This window comes from Argiope bruennichi, chromosome X2 (assembly GCF_947563725.1).
Source record: "Argiope bruennichi chromosome X2, qqArgBrue1.1, whole genome shotgun sequence".
Taxonomy (NCBI): domain Eukaryota; kingdom Metazoa; phylum Arthropoda; class Arachnida; order Araneae; family Araneidae; genus Argiope; species Argiope bruennichi.
In genome coordinates, this window is record NC_079163.1 from 50,413,021 (window position 1) to 50,431,884 (window position 18,864).

Here is an 18,864-nt window from a genome sequence, read left to right on the forward strand (position 1 = left end):
TTGTAATCATAAACGAATAGTTTCAAAGTAAGTTTTTCATCCTAATTGCTTTCTAAAAGCAATGCATAATTCTGAATATTATTTTAATATATCGTGAACAGTTTATAACACACTTACCCATGCCTCTAAAAGAGAATGCAGAAAAAATTTAGATGACATTTATTTACTTAAAAATTGGCAACTTTGATTAATTCTTTTGTATTAATAAAATTTTAGAGAATAACTTATTAAAATTAATGCTTATCTCAATAGAATTTTCCCAAAATGTATGATTGAATTTTATAATAAATATTAGCTGGATATACACTGCGTAAAAAAAGTAGAAGGACACTTGATTTTGTAACAATAACCGAAAAATATTTTATTTTTACTAAAATTTTTTATTAGAAACATTTAACAAATATTTCAAAAATACAATTTTAACATCAGAATTATGATGTTCAAACATGAAATATTAATGGCAACAAAAATAGTTTCTCTTTTTTGAAACTTTGTAAAAAAAGTAGAAGGACAGCATTATAATGAATGAAAAAATAGTGACTTTAATAAGGAATGGTCTTCCCATTGGCCTTTATAACTTCAAATATTCTGTTTGGAAGTGAATTGTATAGAGTTTGAATTTCAGTTTGGCAAAAATTGTCCCACGAGTCATTCAATGCTTCTCGAAGCTGAGTTTGCGAATCAAATTGCCTTCCATCAGCATAAACTCGACGAACTAGCATTGCCCAGATGTTTTCCACTATATTAAGGTCAGGACTTTTGGCTGGCCATGGTAAAACATCCACATTATTTGTTAGGAACCAATTTTTGACTCCAGTCGCGGTGTGAATGGAAGCTCCGTCTTGCTGAAACTTCCACTCTTCACCACCCATGTCAGAGGCATAAGGAAGAAGCTCGGAATTCAGCACTTGAATGTAGTCTGTATGTTTTTACCTACCATTTAAGAAAACCAGACTTGTCCTTCCTCCGTATCCAACAGCCAACCAAACCATTAAACTCCCTCCTCCCATTTGTCGTGTTGAATAGTATTCGCCTTCAGTCCCCAGACAATGCCAGGAGTGCTGATATCCGTCTGAACCGTCTAAGTTAAATTTCTTTTCATCGGAAAATATCACAGAAGTCCATTCTGTAGTTCAGGACATGTGCTCCTTAGCCCACGCTAAACGGTTATCAATGTGATCTTGTTTACACTTAGGATGATGTTTCCGTTTTTTGAAAATGAATTTTTTAGATCTTTTAATATAGTTGTAAACTGTTTGTTTCGTCACATGATTAAGTCCTGCTTGATTTCTTGCCTTTGAAACACTTCCTTTGTTCTTCTTCAGCACACGAGCAAGTTTTCTTTCATCACGTGATGTTAACTTCTTCGGTCTACCAGTCTTCTTTTTATTTCCATTTTTATAAGGATTTCTGATAAAGTTTGAAATTGTATTGGGGCTCACCTGCAACAATCGAACAATCTCTCTGACACCTTTATCATCATTTTGATATGCGGAAATTTGCCCTTTTTGCAAATCGTTTAAAGGTATTCCTTTAGGCATTTCTGAGAACGGAGAAACAACGTAACTTTTAAACAAATTAGATTTTTTTGACAGAAAAGGATAAACAAAGTACAAAATTACTATTTACATAAAGAACAACTCACTAAATTAAATATATTAGCAAGTATTCTTCTACTTTTTTTTACGCATTGGAAATTATATATACTAATTTTCTTAATAATATTAGTGGTAGATGTTTAATTTTTGCCTAAAATGAAAACAAGGGTCATTAAACTAAATCTGCATAAATATCTGGTAGTAAGGAGAAAATAAGAGATATTAATTGGCAAAAAGACACTGTCCTTCTACTTTTTTTACGCAGTGTACAAACAAAGGAAATGATTAAAAATCATAATGATAAAGAGAAATTATTACATTTTTTAATTTTTTAAAACTCAACTGTATGTTAAATACAGGGTAATACAAAATGAATATAGAAATTACAAACGGCTATAATTATTTAATGAAAGATAATTTATCGATAAGATTAACATAGAATATAGACAGAACTTCAAAATTTCCTTCCGTAAGGCGCGCAGGTGCAGTGAAACTGAAGCCTACACATGTGCGAGTTGAATCTTCGCAACGACAAGAAACCTGTTCATTACGGGCGTCTCATTAGTGAAAATGGCGAGTCCCATGCAGAAAGCATTCTGTGTTTTAGAATTTAACATAGAACATAACATGTTTTAGAATTTAACATCATACTGTTATCACAGTGCAGAGAAGATTTCGTCAGCGTTGCAACCTCCAAACATGGAGAATCTCAAGAACTTCCGGAAATGATACCCTGCGATTTTTATCTTTGGGGTAATGTAAATGGGTGTATGTGCTTCCCATGACTAAAACAAATGAAGAACTCAAAGAACGTATTTGTAAGGCGTTTGCATCGGTGATGCAGACATGCTTCAGAATGTATGGTGTGAAATTGACTGCGAACTAGATATTGTCCGTGTAACCAGGGGAAGTCACATAGAACATTTATAATGTATGTATACAAATTTTTTAAATTCCGGCTACATTATGCGTTAATCTTATAGATAAATTATTTTTCATTAAATAGTTATAGACGTTTGTAATCGCTATATTCATTTTGAATTACCATGTATATTACAAATAGTAATTATAATATTAAAACTTACCACAACTTCTTTTGTGCTACATTTCCACAAATTATAGAAGAATGGAGTCATTAATTTCTTTTCTATGGTATGCTTGTCATTTCCTGTTTCAAAGAAAAACATTTAGATATTAATTTTTAAAAATACGTATATGACTAAAATTCCATTATTATCAGATCCAAACGACTTTAGAAAAGGCAAGCAAACTGATTGTGCATTAATTATATAAGCCCTTTCAAGCATAATAATAATAGTTTTTTTTCAGAATTCTGACAGAATTAAAGTCTTTAACTTATAAATTTTCTAGCAACTGGTTTTCTACATATAAACTACTACTGTCTAATGTTTTTCATTTGAAAAATTATTATCTAAATTGATTTGCTTCATATTTTTCGAGAATTTTGTTAAGTATGTAAATTGTATCTATTCATTTGTTAGATTTAAAAGAAAAGAAATATCTAAGATTTCATAACGAAACAGGCACACAAAAGCAAGCAGTTTTTACAATACAATATGTGATCTAAGGAAAGAGCGCACTTTTCTAGAGAAATAAATTTTTAAAAAAGGATATGCCAGACAAATTGTACCACAGACATTAAATGGAATACAATATTGAACAATATCAAGCGATCACAACGGTCATCGTTTAGACAGGGAAATTTAACGAATATTTACTTTAAGTACTCCAAATACTTATAACTGATACTCCAAAGGCTCTTTGCAGATACATATTAGCTTCTGTATCTACAATGCTGTTTCCAACTTACAGTGTTGTTATTCATACTAGTGTGCTGCTGATCTATTGTGAATTTCAATTTTTGCATTACTGGAAGCTGCGACTTATTACGTTGATTTATCCATTTTTTTTTCTTAATTCAGTTGCAAAGATAAGTCTGTTAACCTTAATCAAATATGTCAAAATTATTTTGCAAGCCAAATCTATCTCTAAACTAATCGGTGAACTACTGAATTACTCTGCATACACTTCGAAAGCAACGTTTTTATAGCATGATATTTTAAAAAATTTTGGTAGATTAAATATTTTATCCATGTTCTTTCTATTGTCATCGTCTTTTTTTCTTTCTAATAAATCTACAATTTGTACGAATGTTAATCTTTTGAATATACGATAACTGGAAGATAATTGTGGGAATACCTTAACAAAAATAACTGATTAATTTCTTTAAATAATAACCAATTTATAAAAAAAAATGGGAGTTGTAGAAACGTACAAGTCTTTAGCAATAAGATGATCACAACACTTTTTTTAATTGACCTCAATACTAAAATTCAATACTATACATCACTATACTATACCTATACTATACCTCAATAATGTATATAATACTACAATAATATACTTCTTCTAACTTATGACTTATCTAGACATTTTCTATAAGGAAAGTAAAAAGTAAAAAAGATTTATATAATAAATAAAACTTCTATGCTTTATAGTTTAATAAATGTTGAGGCTTAGCTTACCGACAAACAGAGATATCAAAATACCAACAACAATAACTACAATAAAACCGATGCCGCTGTACCACAGGTATGAAAGTCGGTAGAGAGGGAGTACATAGTCACTACTAAAAGAGAAATATATAAATAAACTTAACAGAAAAGGTGAAAAATAAACTAATTTATCCACATTTTTGTTTATCCGCGATTATGTTTATAAACGTATAAGAAACATGTAAATCCGATTACATATAATTAATATGATCAATTAAATGAAACCAACTGTCATTATTTGATAAATACGAATCAAAATAATGTGTGCCTTTAGTGTTTTAAGTTTTAAGCGAAAAGTGCTAATAAAAGGAAATATGTCAAATAATTATGTAAGAAAATTAAGTTAAAAACAGCTTATTAATAACCACAAAAATTAAAAACAAATTTTTTTAATAACTTTATAAGACTATAGTGAATTTAATCTAAAATGAACCAGAGAATGCCATCATAAATTAGCTTTTTATTTTATTTCGAAATAAGCGCAAGGACGCATAATTTTTTTTAAAAATTGAGGCAATAAATTAGGAGCAAAATATCAAGTGGTTTAACGTCTGCCGAATAAAATAAAGTATTGATATGTATATTTCAAACCACTAATGATTCAATCAAACCAATTTTCTATCCATCCACTTGTTTTCTCAAAGCATTTTCACTTCAAGAATGATTATAATTTAAATACTGTAAATATTTTACCTGTCAAAAATAACTGAAGGTGCAGATGTTGCATTGGCAAATGATTGAGTTACATTAAAGTAAAGTTCTTGGCAAGAGTCTACAGAAAGCGGAAATGTTTCAGGGGCCCTCTTATATAAAATTGATCCAACACAAATCCATATACAAACTCCAAGACCACTGATTAGTCCAGAGATGGCGGCCTGAAAATATGATATTTCGAAACTGATATATAACCAAAGGAATAAAATAAAATCTAAGAATAAATAGAGTAGAATAATATGAAATCATTAAAAAATGATTTTAATGATTTAATACAAATCATTAAAAAAATCATTCAATTTTTGCATAAAATATGAGTATATTTTTGAGCAAAATATTATATTCTTTGTTGCGTCATGAGTAAGCTTTGTTATCATCCCATCATATGAACAAAGCTAGAGAGGTATTAACACGGATCAAATTACACATTAGGAACATGGTACTTAAGACAACTGAAAACTAAGAGTTCGATAGTCAGTAGCTATAGTAAAGCGAATTTTCCCATAAATCTTCAATAACTTACTTTAAGTTATCGCACATGTCCACATTTGTTTGGTTGTTTTTTGAAACACAAGCTCCATCCCCAATCCAAATATGAGTGGTTGGTTTCATTACGAAGATATCAATATTAGAAGAATGTCAATATTAGAATAGTAGTGCAATTTAAATAAATCTTATACGATGGATATAGCAGGCACTTTATTACACTTCATTATTTTTTCCAAGTTTTACCTATTCCAATTGCTATATTTAAGAATGTCATCTGATAGAACTCCATTCGCTGAAATTTCTAAATGTATTACTAAAAGAATTAATGCCACTTCTGCCCAAATATATTTGATGCCCATTATGTTTCTTCCATGGGCTAATAAGTTTGGCTTATTGTTGTTGAAAACTAAACAAGATTGACGTTCTTCCTAAAAGCAATTTCTTCTGAATATCGATGACCTTATATTGAGATTTTACTATGTCTAAGGCTATTTCTTTTCCCTTCAACGTCCCTCTTCTTTTATAATATATTCTGCTGCAAAGATGCTATGTGAAATCCGCAACCACTTAGCAGCTTTCTTATTTATCGTTGTGTGTATTGTGATACAAAATGAGTGGTATCATCAACAAGCAGAAACAGTAGAAGGTACTGGATTAGCAGATATAATATATAAAAGTACTGCATTTGCACATTGATTTTTTTTTAGCTTCCGGATAGCCCAATTCTTTTACTCATATAATATTAGAGTTTCATTTTCAGCGGGTAACTAATCAGTGGGGTCTCTAATCATTCTGAAGATTGTTTTCTTCATTTATTGTATCATTGTATCTGCTTAATAATACTAGATACTAGCTGTATGTCTTTTTATTTACTAGAATACGTGACGTGAATCTTATGATTTAATGACGTGAAAAGAGGCAAAGATTTTTCCATTTCCCTCTTGACTTTTTCTTAATCAAATTCCCCATTCCAAGAGTATATTTCTTTCCCGTTGCTGTAGTTTAAAAGTTAAAGGATTGAGAGAATACCTATCTTTTTAAAATGTCCATGCTATAATTTAAAATGTCCATTCTATAATATACATGCTATAATTTAAAAGTAAGATATTTTTCTTATGGATTAAATTATTTATATATTTTAAATATAAAAAAATAAAGTTTGTATTTTAATAAATAGAGAATACTCCAATAAAAGTACTTACAAAAGCAGATGGCCAAGGAAAAAACATTCCAAGTGTATATACGCCTAAAATGGGACCGCCTAAAGCACCAGAAATACTTAAAGCTGCCTAAAATATGACAAATAAATAAGTAAGATGTTTAGATTGCCTTTATAAAGATAAATAAGTAAATCATTAAAAACTACTTTATTAAAAATTGTATATTTACTTTAAAAGACAAGTTATTAGAAATATATTTCTCCAAAACAATGAAATCTAATTCAATTAAAATCAAAAAGCAAATTAAATTCTATGTCAAAAAAATAAATACTTACCTGTAATACCGTTCCAGTCATGTTCTGAACAAGGACCACGAGTACAATTGCGATTACTCCATATATGAGAGCTGAAATTTTTAGTAATTTTCAAAGCAAGATAAATCAAAGTATCAAAATTAAACTCGCGTTATAATTATTTCGCTTTTATGATGATAAATATAGTGAAAATTATTAACAGGGAAATTAGAGATACAAATGAGCTTTGAATTTCACAAGGATTATTATATATTATTATATATCTGTTTTATAAAAACTTTTTAGCAAAAACGTTGATCGAATTCTATCGCTGTTTCTCTCCTTATTTTTCTTTAAAACAACTGTAATTCATAAAAATGATAGTGTTTAGATATATATTTTTGTAATAGTTATGAAAAGTATTAAACGTCTATTTGTTATGCAATGGGAGAACACATCAAAACAGCAAAAATGATGGCAGGCACTTAATAGTTTTTTTAATATTTGATATACAAAGTAAAGCTAATAAATGCTCTAAAGCTATGATATAATTATAATTCCCATATCAGCAAAAATATAGCCTTTTGGATAAAGGATAGTAAATTTTGGTGCGAAACTAACTGATGAATCAAAATGAGCAACGCATTAGTTTGAAATGTGGTGTATTAACTAATAAATATAAATAACCTTGCAATGTACTTAAATAATTTTTAAAATAAACATTTGATAAATTTGCAAACATTTTGAGTAAAATATGAGCAATTGTAAAATATTTTGATCGTTTAAAATGCTCGTAAATATGATAAACATGCAGAAACAAACAAACAAACAAAATACAACAGGCAAAGAGAAAATAAATATTTAGAGGCATATAAAGGCAGAAACATTGTAATTAAAATCATTACCAATAAATTGTTAAATATTTTGCTAATAACCTTAAGTTAAAATACGATCCAATAACACTAAATTGTTTTTTTTTTATTCCATTAAAATTACAAATTAGGAAATAAGTAAAATATTTAGGGAAAAACTTCAGAAGAATTTTGAAAAACAAAAATTCACATTCACCTGTTAAAGAAACTAAACTCGAAATGTTTTTTTATTGTTTCATACTGTTTTTCTGACATTGACATGATTTTTTACGCTTCTTTTATATAAATTAAAGATTAAAAATGATGCAAATGAAATCCATGAGAAATCATAATCACTTGAAAAATGTAACTGTGTATAACTTACCAAGAAGTTTGGCTGTTCTGGTAGCCCATAATTCATTCATATTTGGGGATATATAGCTTCGAACTAAATCTTCAAGTGTATTTGCAGACAGAGAATTTAATGAAGAGGACAGTGTGCTACAAAGGAACAAAAGACTTTAAAAAAGTGAAGTTGGTAAGAAAAAATGGTAATTTCGTCTGAAAATTTAATTAATTTTTTTCACAGAGGTCATTCTTATATTGTATATTCTGAAAATGAGGGCTAAAAATCTTTATATAACCTCAAAACGTTATGATGAATTTAATTATTTTATGTGATTATTGATCAATTATGTATTTATATGATTTGAAGTTTTATAATAATGCTTAGAATTTCGATCTCACAGCTAACGATTGTTTGAAAATTCAATATAATTATAAATTCTACAATTGAAAAACTATTATGAAGACATATATATATATATATATATATATACTTGATCTAAATAATTTCAATAAGATAAAATAATACAACTCAATAAAAATATTATTTTAGTGATATAAATTAAAGTTTAGAAAACAATTCTTGACAATGAAACTTTTTTTATTTTAATTTAAAAGATGGTGGATCTAAATTAGGAAATTTTGAATGGTAAAGTATTGTTGCTTCCCTTTAAAACAAAATTATTAATGTCGCTGCATATATCTATTTAGGGAATATGCATTTAGCTTTAAAGTGTATATAATACTTTAAAAAAATTAACAAAACTTCTAGGTGACGTTTTTACATTTAAGCTATTGATTTCATATAAATTTTGCATCAGAAGATACGAGAAAGGTAGATATTGGCTTTTTCCAGCATAGTGCAGTACAAGTGCATAAGTTACTTTAGAAGAAAGATGGAATTACAATATAAACATTCGATAAAGGCTTAATAAAATCCTTCTGTTTCAAATAATCATTAAATAAATGTTTCCTTTTTGTGTGCAGTTTAATTGTGGATAAGTCGCTAATATTTCAAAATATCTATAAATCCGCACCAAGTATCCATCCAATCATATCTCAGTAATTAATTTCTATATTGTTTGCGTAATAGGCAAAAACTTCTAACTAAAAAAAAATACTTTTAATGACGTAAATGTTATGCTGTTTGAGTCAATAAATGTATTTCTGAAAAACTGTCGAAGCTATGAATTTCATTTCAATCAACGGCCATTTCGAATAACCATCATGTGTTGATCCTCGGATCTTTCTGATCTCTCTCGAGTTGATTTTTGAAATAGTTAAAAATGGCCTAAAACAAAGAATTACATATTATGATTTATGATTACTTTATGATTCGGTAAGGTTTCCAACATAAAAAATTGAGTTTCATTTTTTTTATTATTTGTTTAACAATTCCATAACGAAACAATTTTCCTTCCTTGTTAAATGATAAGTATCTGAATGTCTAAAATTGTCCGAACCACCATTATAGATTAAAATATTAGTTTACCAAAGATATTTTTTTACATAAGAAAACATATGGAGATTGCATAAAAATTTAGATTTCATAATTTACTGTCATTGCTTTCGTAGATTCAAACAATATAAAAAAAATTCTTTACATTTTTCATTTTCCCCAATTGAAAGAATGTGTCAATCTTTTACCGTTTAGTTATTTGGCAGCGATTAGAATCGACACTTTATGTATTATTTTCAGAACTACAACATGATGTCAAATTTAATGTTGCAATAGTAATAGTTGAATTATATTTTTCAGTTCTTCAAAAATGAATCATATCATAATAGGCAATATGGAGTATAGTAAAATTATGCTGTATTGTACGGTACCTTAAAGCACCGCTGAAAATTCCTGAGACAAATAATCCTGGAAGTCCTGGTAAAAATCCAAGATATTCCATTACAAAAAGGGGAAAAATCTGGAGGGAAAGAAACACTGGATTAGAAGAAGAAGAACTAATTTTACAGTTACCCGAATTACTTCATATTACAAAAATATTTACCTGATTCGGTGTGCTAACTTGTTTTGTTCTAATTGGATCACATGTTGAGTAATTTGCATAAATAATAAGACCTACTAAAATAGTCAGAGTAACTGTTATTATATTTCCTGGTAGATTCAACCATATTACCCTAGAAAATTTAAAAGAAATAAAAATATTACTCATTTCAAACTTTAAATAATTTTTTAAAAATATTAGTTAATCATATTTGGTTAGAAAATTGATGCATGTAGAAATTTGAATATAGAACTGTATGACATAATTTCTATATTTGTTGAATTAAATGCATAAAATATTAATTTCATGTTTCTTTCTTATTAAAAAATTGCAAGTTAAAGGACCATCGAGAAATTTAAATTTTGAAAGAAAAATGCATGCTACCATGTTTACTGTTATTAAAGTACTCAGAATCCGAATCTGGAAGTGTCATTTAAAAATCAAAGTTATTTGTAAACTTTTAGGCGAAACAGTTTTGTTTTAATCTTAAAATTTGTCCGATTTATTTTTTAGTATTTTGCAATTATGAATATTTATATCTACATAGTGAAAATTTTAATGACCTTTAAATTAAAATCAATTTTAATGGCTAAACAGACAGAACGTTTATGGCATTTTTAATTGTTAACAACATCACATGGATTCATGGGCGGGAATTGCACCTAAAAACGATATCGCAGATTCCTCATAATACTTTTTTCAAAATATTACTCTAGAAACTTGTTTTTGGAAACTCATCTTTTTTTAAAATTTGCTTTCGGTAAATAACTGAACAGACAGTACTGAAAAAAAAAGAAAGAAACAAAGCGAAGCGAACAATGTACAGTTGCCAAATATCTGAGCAATCTGTCAAAATTCATGCATGTGTACTGTTTCTATTCCTTTATTACTAAGTACTGATATCACGTTTTCATCTCATATTTATTTCACATTGCTGGAAAGAAAATGAGAACTGCAAATGCGATTTCAAACTCTCTCGTTTTGTTACTGGAGTGTATGCATTGCAGTCCTGAAGAGGATAAATTCTTGGTACAGCATTGCGATAAAATTTGCTAATTATCAAATGAAGGAACTGTGCAAGAAAAGAAAGTTGGAAACAATGAAAAGTTAGTAACTTACACTCTTGCTTTCTTTAGTGTTGGTATTGTTAGAGATCGCTGAACCATGGCTTGATTTACAGCATAAATACTTAACCATGTAAAGAATCCTCCAATAGTAAGTGACCAAAATGTATGTCTGACTGTAGGGTCTGGATTAAAGCTGGAAATATTGAAACATAGATATAAAATTTCAGTATATATTATAATAGTATCTTTCTTAAAATGAAGTATGATAAAAGATCTTTTTCAAGACTAAAAATACATTTGTGTATTTGCTAAATTAGAAGTTTCTGCAAAGCATTTTAATTTATTTTTGGAACTGCATTATTATATTTTTAAAGATACTTTAAAAAAAATAAAATTCAAGAATCATTGTTAAAATATTTCAAATATCTAATATTTTGAATTTATTTATTAATTTGAAATAGAATTGCCATTTGAATTAAAGCAAACTACAAAATCTCTCTATGTGCCACACAATCTCTCATATAAGAAAATTCAAAGGAATTTACAGTTTTGACACCATATCAGCTAATATGGAATAAAGAAAATACATACTTAAACAACTCAGTCCTCTGACTGTTCTGTGCCTTACTCCATACTTCTCCTATGCCACCAGCGTCCATCGTACCTTTGATTATGACTGTTATTAAAGCCCCAAATATGATGATGATTTGGAAAACATCAGTCCAAATTACAGCTTTAATGCCACCCTATGTTCAAGTAATGAAATAAGAAATTAATGCTTTAATTATTTATTATTTACTTTAAAATGCTTATTTAATTCAATAAGAATTTGGGTTATTCACCCAAAACCGTTCTATAGGAAGAGAGTTCTGTTATCGATTTTCTATTAAAGCATTGTTTAAAAAAAGCCGGTTACAAAGATGTCGATCTTCATTCTGTATTTGCATAAAATGCATGCACATATATTCAGGAATCTGCGCGGGGGGAGGAGTAACTACTTAAAATAATCCCCTAGAAATTCTGTATCTTACAGGAATCTTATTTTATTTCCTGAATTCAGTCAGATAACAATTTCTAAAAAAAAATTTTCATATGCAGTTTTCCTAGTGTTTTGGACCTCGTTGGCAACTATATGTAAAATTAACTTAGACAATTTAAACAAAAAAGTGTTTCCTTGATATCAAGATCACATTCGATTTTGAATATCGTTATTTGTTTAATATCTGAACTTAATCTCGATAAAAGATACAATATGGAATTTTGCCTGCTTCTATATTAAATTCTCACCGAAAACCGCAGATTTGTAGTGATTGGCGTAAAGATATTGAATTGAATTTTTTAAACAAAACACCCATTCAAATGTTCTAAGGAATGTGATATCTCTGGTTATATAATGAAGTCAATTATTAGTTATTAGACATTAATACAATTAAACTAGAATAAACTGATGGAATGTTTAGCAAATATATTCTTAATTCGATATGTATTTATCATACATAACTATATAACATAAAAAAATTACATTGGTGTGCAAAACTTAAACAAAAGGCACTTTTTTTGCAATAACTCCACGATAAATCATCTGACATACATGAAATCTAGAAATGAGAGACAGCATTTTGTACTTAAACGATGACGAAAGCATAGTTGCGCAAAAATGAATACAATGAATGTAGTATGGAATCAAACAAAAAAAAAGGCTTTATTTAACTCATGATATCGCTACACACGACTGTCTGTCCAAGAGGAAGAACAACAAGCAAATATTCCTTAGAATGGTACATGCCTTCCGCTTACTGTAATGGTTGCTTCGCACTGTCTCTCCATACTCAGGGCTAGATTTTCCAATAGTTCTTGAGTTAAGAGTACCCATCCCTCAATAAGCATCTGTTTCAGTTGATGGGTGTTCCCCGGAGGGTGTAATCGTGCCTCAAGTCGTCTCCCCAGAGTATCCTGCATATGTTCTATGAGATTTAAATCAGGAAAGAATGCTGGCCAATCCATTCGAGTGATATCTTCACTTTCCAGTAGATTCTGAACATAAGCAGTTAGGTGTGGCCGTAACAGACACACATGGGGAAGGATCAATATCCGGTTGTGGAACCTCGGACGAAAACGTGGAACTCAGTCTACCCGTTCAGTATAATGCCTCCCCGACGACAACTCCTAGACCACCGTAGCGTTTTCTGCCGTGGGGTTAATGGGACGAAACCTTGCCCCACCTCTGTCTAAATCAACTGACGTTGAGAATTACTTGTGGCACTGAAACGACTCTTATCCGTAAAAAGGACAGGACTCCATTGATGAGATGCCGAGCTTTTGTGTTCCTTACACCACTCTAAACGGTGCCACTGAAGGCCAACTTTCAAAGGGATGCAGCGTTCAGGACGGAGGGTGAATAGGCCATCTTTATGAAGCCGTCTGGCCACAGTAAACCGCGACACTTGTCGTCCTGTTGCTGTACACAGTTGCTAAGCAATGGAGCTTGCTGACTGGTATCGGGCTCTTTTCACCTGCAGGACGATATATCGATCATCCAATGCAGTTGTTTCCCTAGGATGGCCACCACCAACCTTTCTAATAACTGTATCTATGGTCTGGAAGGGTATCCAAGACCGCGAAATGGCACTTTTGTTGATTCCGAATTCTTCAGCTACACTAGTCAAACTGCGCCCCTCCTCCAACTTTCCGATCATTCTTCCTCGTTTGAAGTCGTCTAGGTGATTTCTTCTAGCCATATTTCACGAAATAACTCACTTGCACTTGCAGCGAATGTCTTTAATTGCGTCTCCGTTCTTCCTTTCCTTGTAGTTATGAGCTGCGCGAGCCCACTCTACGCGTTTTGCGTACACCAACATCGCCTATGATGTTTAGTTCCTGACATTTACATGCGCATCATCTTTCTACTAAATTGCGTTTCATTGTGCTGATCGCAATAACCCCTTTTCTAAAATTCCATAGCTATCTGCTTAAAATTTACATTACTGCTTAAGTTTTGCACACCAGTGTATATTCAACCATCACAAAAAAGTTTGGTACGGCAAGTAAACTTGATGTACAAAAGATAAATTTAAGTAACGCAGCATGAGGTTGAGTACCAGAACTATTCTCTGAAGACTAAAAATTTGATTCAAAATTTCACAAACCATTCAATTTTACTTTCACGAATAGGTGAAGAAATTTAAAATGCGTGACAGCTCATGATAAAGTTGCAAGATAACAATGTAGTAAAACCACCAAAGTTTTCTTGTTTGCTAATAATAATAAAACACTCATCCGGAGAAGAATCAGAGAAGATTTGTATTCTGACGGCGTTGCATTAGCCATTAAGTACGTCATCAACGTTATAAGCTGATTTATAAAGATGAAATCCTAATTTGAAAATTTAATGAGAATAGTAATGCTTCAAAGAACATCAAACAAATTTCTGAACCTGAATTTAACCTTTCTGCATGAAATATTTTCCAAAGCACTGAAGCCTTCAATACTTCAGAAATATTGAAATGCATGACAAGTTAGAAATAAATGCACGATAGTATTTCACTTCTGGACCGGTTCGGCAACATCATAGAACTTGACCTATTTGGAAATCTTTGGAGTAACACTTCGAATCAGAAGAAAAACTGTGTAATAAAAATTTTTATATGTATGTAAGTTTTATCATTATTCCATCTACACAGTTAGATGAAACATTGTTCAATCTACGAAAAAACTACGGAAATGTCATAATTTATACTGAAGTTGAGTCCAATATGTATTTATTACGATGAGAAATTTCGCAAATTTTCTTTTGTGCGTTCTTTAGTTTTCTTTTTTATAACTGTCGTTCTAATTACATCTTCTACACAAAAGATGCAGATTCAATTGAAATAACTTTGCAATAAAGTACAATAATTTTATGTTTTCACTACCAAAAATAAGTGATGATATGAACCAATATTTTTCTCTAACAGTTCCAGGAACAAATGTACTAAATTCTTTTTAGGAAATTATTGCTAATATATTGGTGCCAAAGTTTGATTACAAACATAAAATCTGTGATATCTCGAAAAATATTTTATTTATTGAAGCGGAATTTGGTGCACAAGGCACTAAAATTTGGTAAATGTCACTAAAATTTACCACAAATACCCTAATTCTCAAAAAATATTATACTTAAAAAAATTCGTTATTTTCGTGTTTATAATTGGCAATGCTTCTAAAAATATTTAAAAAAATATTGAAAATCCAATTTTTCAAAACATTTGAACGTAGTCGACCACCTTAAATCATTTTTGCTGTAATCAGTCAGTAATAGAAACTTCTGCTTACAACCCCATTTTTATAGACAAAATAATTTCAAAACGATATTTAGCCATTTTAATATATTTTACAAAACTTCTCTTCAAACGTTTCAAAGTTTCTTAATGTAACCTGGATGCTTTCGTTGTAATGACGATGTCTAAATCATATTGACCTCCAATTCTAAAATATTAAGGAGAGTTGCTTCAAGCAATCGAGAAAATGGAATGATAGAGAACTAGAATTTTTTATTAATCTAAAACTTCCAGAAATAATTATGTTAGCTTTTTAAAATTATAAATAATTTACAACTATCTCCATGTTTAAACAGAACCAGAAAGAATGATATATTCAAAGAAATTTAAAAACTGTGACATTTTACACATATTAAAATATCTTACTATTGTTGTGTAGAAAGTGCACACAAGTCCTATAGACAGAATGCAGACCCATAGATGAAGACCTGTAACTATATTTAAAAAAAGAAAAATAATTCTTGTACATTTTTTTCTGTAATAAGGCAAGTAAAATGCAAAAATTTGAAAATTTGATTCAGAAAATGGGAGCATTTTCTATACACTTACCTTGAGAAAGTACAAGAGATGGAGCATAGATAACGAAAGCAACGTAAAGCAGCTGATAATTTTAGAAATAAAAAATCTCAATTAATAATTTTTATTTTCTTTTAATTGCATGAATAAGAAAATAAATCTAAAAAATAATTCTTACCTGGGAAATGGTAGAAATGACGAAACAAACTGTTCTCACGAATCTGTTGAATCTTTTTTCTAAGTACTAAATGAAAAAAAAATTACTTACATTTATTTAATGGCTATGATCTTGGTTAGAATTTAATTGCATTGATATGAATTCCAATCAAAAGCATATGCGAAAAAAAAGCATTTATGAGGAGTCCTTACAAGATCGTGTACAAAATGTACGTATGGAGCTGACAGACTACGACAAAAAAATTTTAATAATTAGGAACATAGTTAGGAATTTTCGTCCATAAATTAGTGATTGCTAAAAGGCATCATTCTCAAATTTGTAGGTGAACATGAGGTTGGATAATTTAAGTATAGGTCGTTGCAGAGGAAAGAAGCATTGATACAATCATTAGGGTATGCTTTCCAAGACTGACTCAAAAAATACCCAATATGTTTGTAAGGAGATATTTTCTTGACAGTTCTCCTTACCTTAGAGAAATGTGAAATTTTTGCGTGTGGTCTGTAATAATGAACGTTAACCTTGCTGTCAGGGATCTTAAAAGCGACAACAAATGTCTCTAACATTCCTTCTGAGTTTGCACAGGTTTAAAAATCCAATTATCCATATTGCCAAATCCATACTCAATGAGTTCAAAGGAACTTTTTATTTTTATGACGTATTGTATAAAATTGTGATTTAGATGTTAATACAGTTATTACCGCTACCTGAATGTTTTCCATGCATGATGATCGCATTGCCTTTTTGTTGCTTTTCCGGTTTAGGTTTATTTATATTAACATCCCGTTTGGAAACACCACGAGGACTTTTTTGGGACGGACTTCGTAACTTTGAAATATGATTAGATGACCAGGACGAAATCTGAGCTGGCATCCCATCTCTAAACTTCTTCACCACAACAATGGGAGGAGATTTGGCCCACGACTTCAGATTTAACGGACACTAAGTTCGCGTTAGGATGGATCTATAGTAGAATAGAGTTTCGAACTTGGAATTTTCCGGTCCCAAAGCTGAGCCTGACAACAAGGTTAATGCAACCCGGTTGCGGTTCTGCATACAACTTTCAGGATAATAACTCTTCGTCATAGTCTGATCGACCCAAGTCGCATAATTCGTAAAACGTGTTTAGTGAAGAAAGTCGTGTTTATTTAAGAAACAGCGAAATCATGTGCATACTTATGTTGAAAGTCTTAAAACTGTGTGCACAAACATAATAAGGTTAAGTTATACTATTTCAACCGCAGAGTGTACAGCATGAATGAGAGATAGAGCATGGAAAAGTTAAATTGTAATTACATTTTTGCACATTATATGAGACATTAATCTATAATTATCAAATAGATATTTCCGCTTCTAATCACAAGGCAGAATCAATTCTGCCTTTATTGGCAGAAGAACTCGTCAATAAATCCATTTTGTGGGCTTACTGATATCAACGGTGATGCATCAAATGAATTTCTGCTCATACAGAAAATATTCATACCCCAACAATGACAAATAGGTAGTCTGTAATATTGCATAAGTGAAATATGAAAGTACTGCAATCTAATAGAAGAAAACCTGGACAGGTTTCTTTTTTTCTGATTAGAAACTCAGAATTACTGATTCATAAGTATTGTTACATATTTAGATAATATTTATCGTATAATGACCGAGTGGTACTGATAGATAGATACATCTGTTATTTTATAAAATGATGTTTAATAAGGTGTTATTCATCTTTCATGATAAATACGAATTTATAGAAGCTGGTTTTTTTTAATAAGATCGAAAATTAAGTCTAAGCCATTTTGTGCTCATAAATTAATATAAAATTTTTTAGATGCATACTTTACTGTATAGATACACTACACAAAATAATTATACCATACAAAGACCTATGATACATTTAGATTAGATTCCAACATTTTACACATATAAATAAGATACCCCAGTCCTTTTAACATCGACAATTCCGTAAATAACGATTTTTTTTCTTTTAAGACAATCTCTAAAATAATTTCTCTAATTTAAGTGTTTATTTCGATTAATTTTCTTAAAATTCTGTTAGAAATAATTCATTTTATAATCACGTGAACATTCGGTAAAACGGATGCATTTTGACATGAAGAAATTCTTACCATATATAATGATGCAGCTAGATGTGAATGTTTATAGTCTACATTGTTTGAAGACAGTTTGCCTAGTTAGTAAACTAAGTATTTGATTTATTTCTTTTTTTAAAAATACTGTGCATTTCCAATGTAATGTTAAATTAGAGTTTAAAATCTTACTAAACACAAAATGAGCTATCGCAGATATTATAAGAATTTTTATCCAGATATTATAAGAATTATTTCCTTTGCAATTGCACCGATTTTCTACATTTCACATTTCAGTGAACCATGCTTAAACTTTTATCAATAATCAGCAAATCCTAGCTACCTGTCACGCTTGTTTGATTAAGTAACGTTAGTTTCTTAACAGCTGCTTTACGGTTGTTAACACCATTTTTGCATAATGGTTTACGATTTTGATCCAATAAAATTGCTATTTCATAATTTATTATAAATGCTTTATCTATTGAATTTTAATTTTGAATTTTGAATTTTTGGTTTAAATTTATTAAAATATAAATAAAGAATACAAACGTTTAAGTGAGTAAATATATATGTCATTAAGATTCAATAATTTATTCTTTATTTAAAATTTTGCTGCGATTCAAAAACGAAAAACAAAAAAAAAATAATAATAACCACGTGTACAGGCATGTTAAGTAATTTTC

General features: G+C 29.8%; 1 protein-coding gene across 6 annotated transcripts in view; it reads right to left on the reverse strand.

Moving 5' to 3' along the window:
• The window catches only part of LOC129960102 (sodium-coupled monocarboxylate transporter 2-like), a 64,346-nt gene that overhangs the window by 763 nt on the left and 44,719 nt on the right, over positions 1 to 18,864 (reverse strand). For 5 of the 6 annotated variants that reach the window (XM_056073221.1, XM_056073219.1, XM_056073223.1 and 2 more), the window contains 13 exons: positions 16,104 to 16,169; positions 15,959 to 16,010; positions 15,776 to 15,843; positions 11,685 to 11,839; positions 11,146 to 11,286; positions 10,030 to 10,159; positions 9,857 to 9,945; positions 8,067 to 8,182; positions 6,873 to 6,943; positions 6,580 to 6,666; positions 4,868 to 5,049; positions 4,145 to 4,248; positions 2,684 to 2,766 (listed from right to left, as the gene is read on the reverse strand). In XM_056073221.1, the coding sequence (XP_055929196.1) occupies positions 2,684 to 2,766; positions 4,145 to 4,248; positions 4,868 to 5,049; positions 6,580 to 6,666; positions 6,873 to 6,943; positions 8,067 to 8,182; positions 9,857 to 9,945; positions 10,030 to 10,159; positions 11,146 to 11,286; positions 11,685 to 11,839; positions 15,776 to 15,843; positions 15,959 to 16,010; positions 16,104 to 16,169 (1,344 nt within the window). The remainder of the gene's footprint in view (positions 1 to 2,683; positions 2,767 to 4,144; positions 4,249 to 4,867; positions 5,050 to 6,579; positions 6,667 to 6,872; positions 6,944 to 8,066; positions 8,183 to 9,856; positions 9,946 to 10,029; positions 10,160 to 11,145; positions 11,287 to 11,684; positions 11,840 to 15,775; positions 15,844 to 15,958; positions 16,011 to 16,103; positions 16,170 to 18,864) is intronic. The other variant, XM_056073225.1, reaches the window with a different exon arrangement.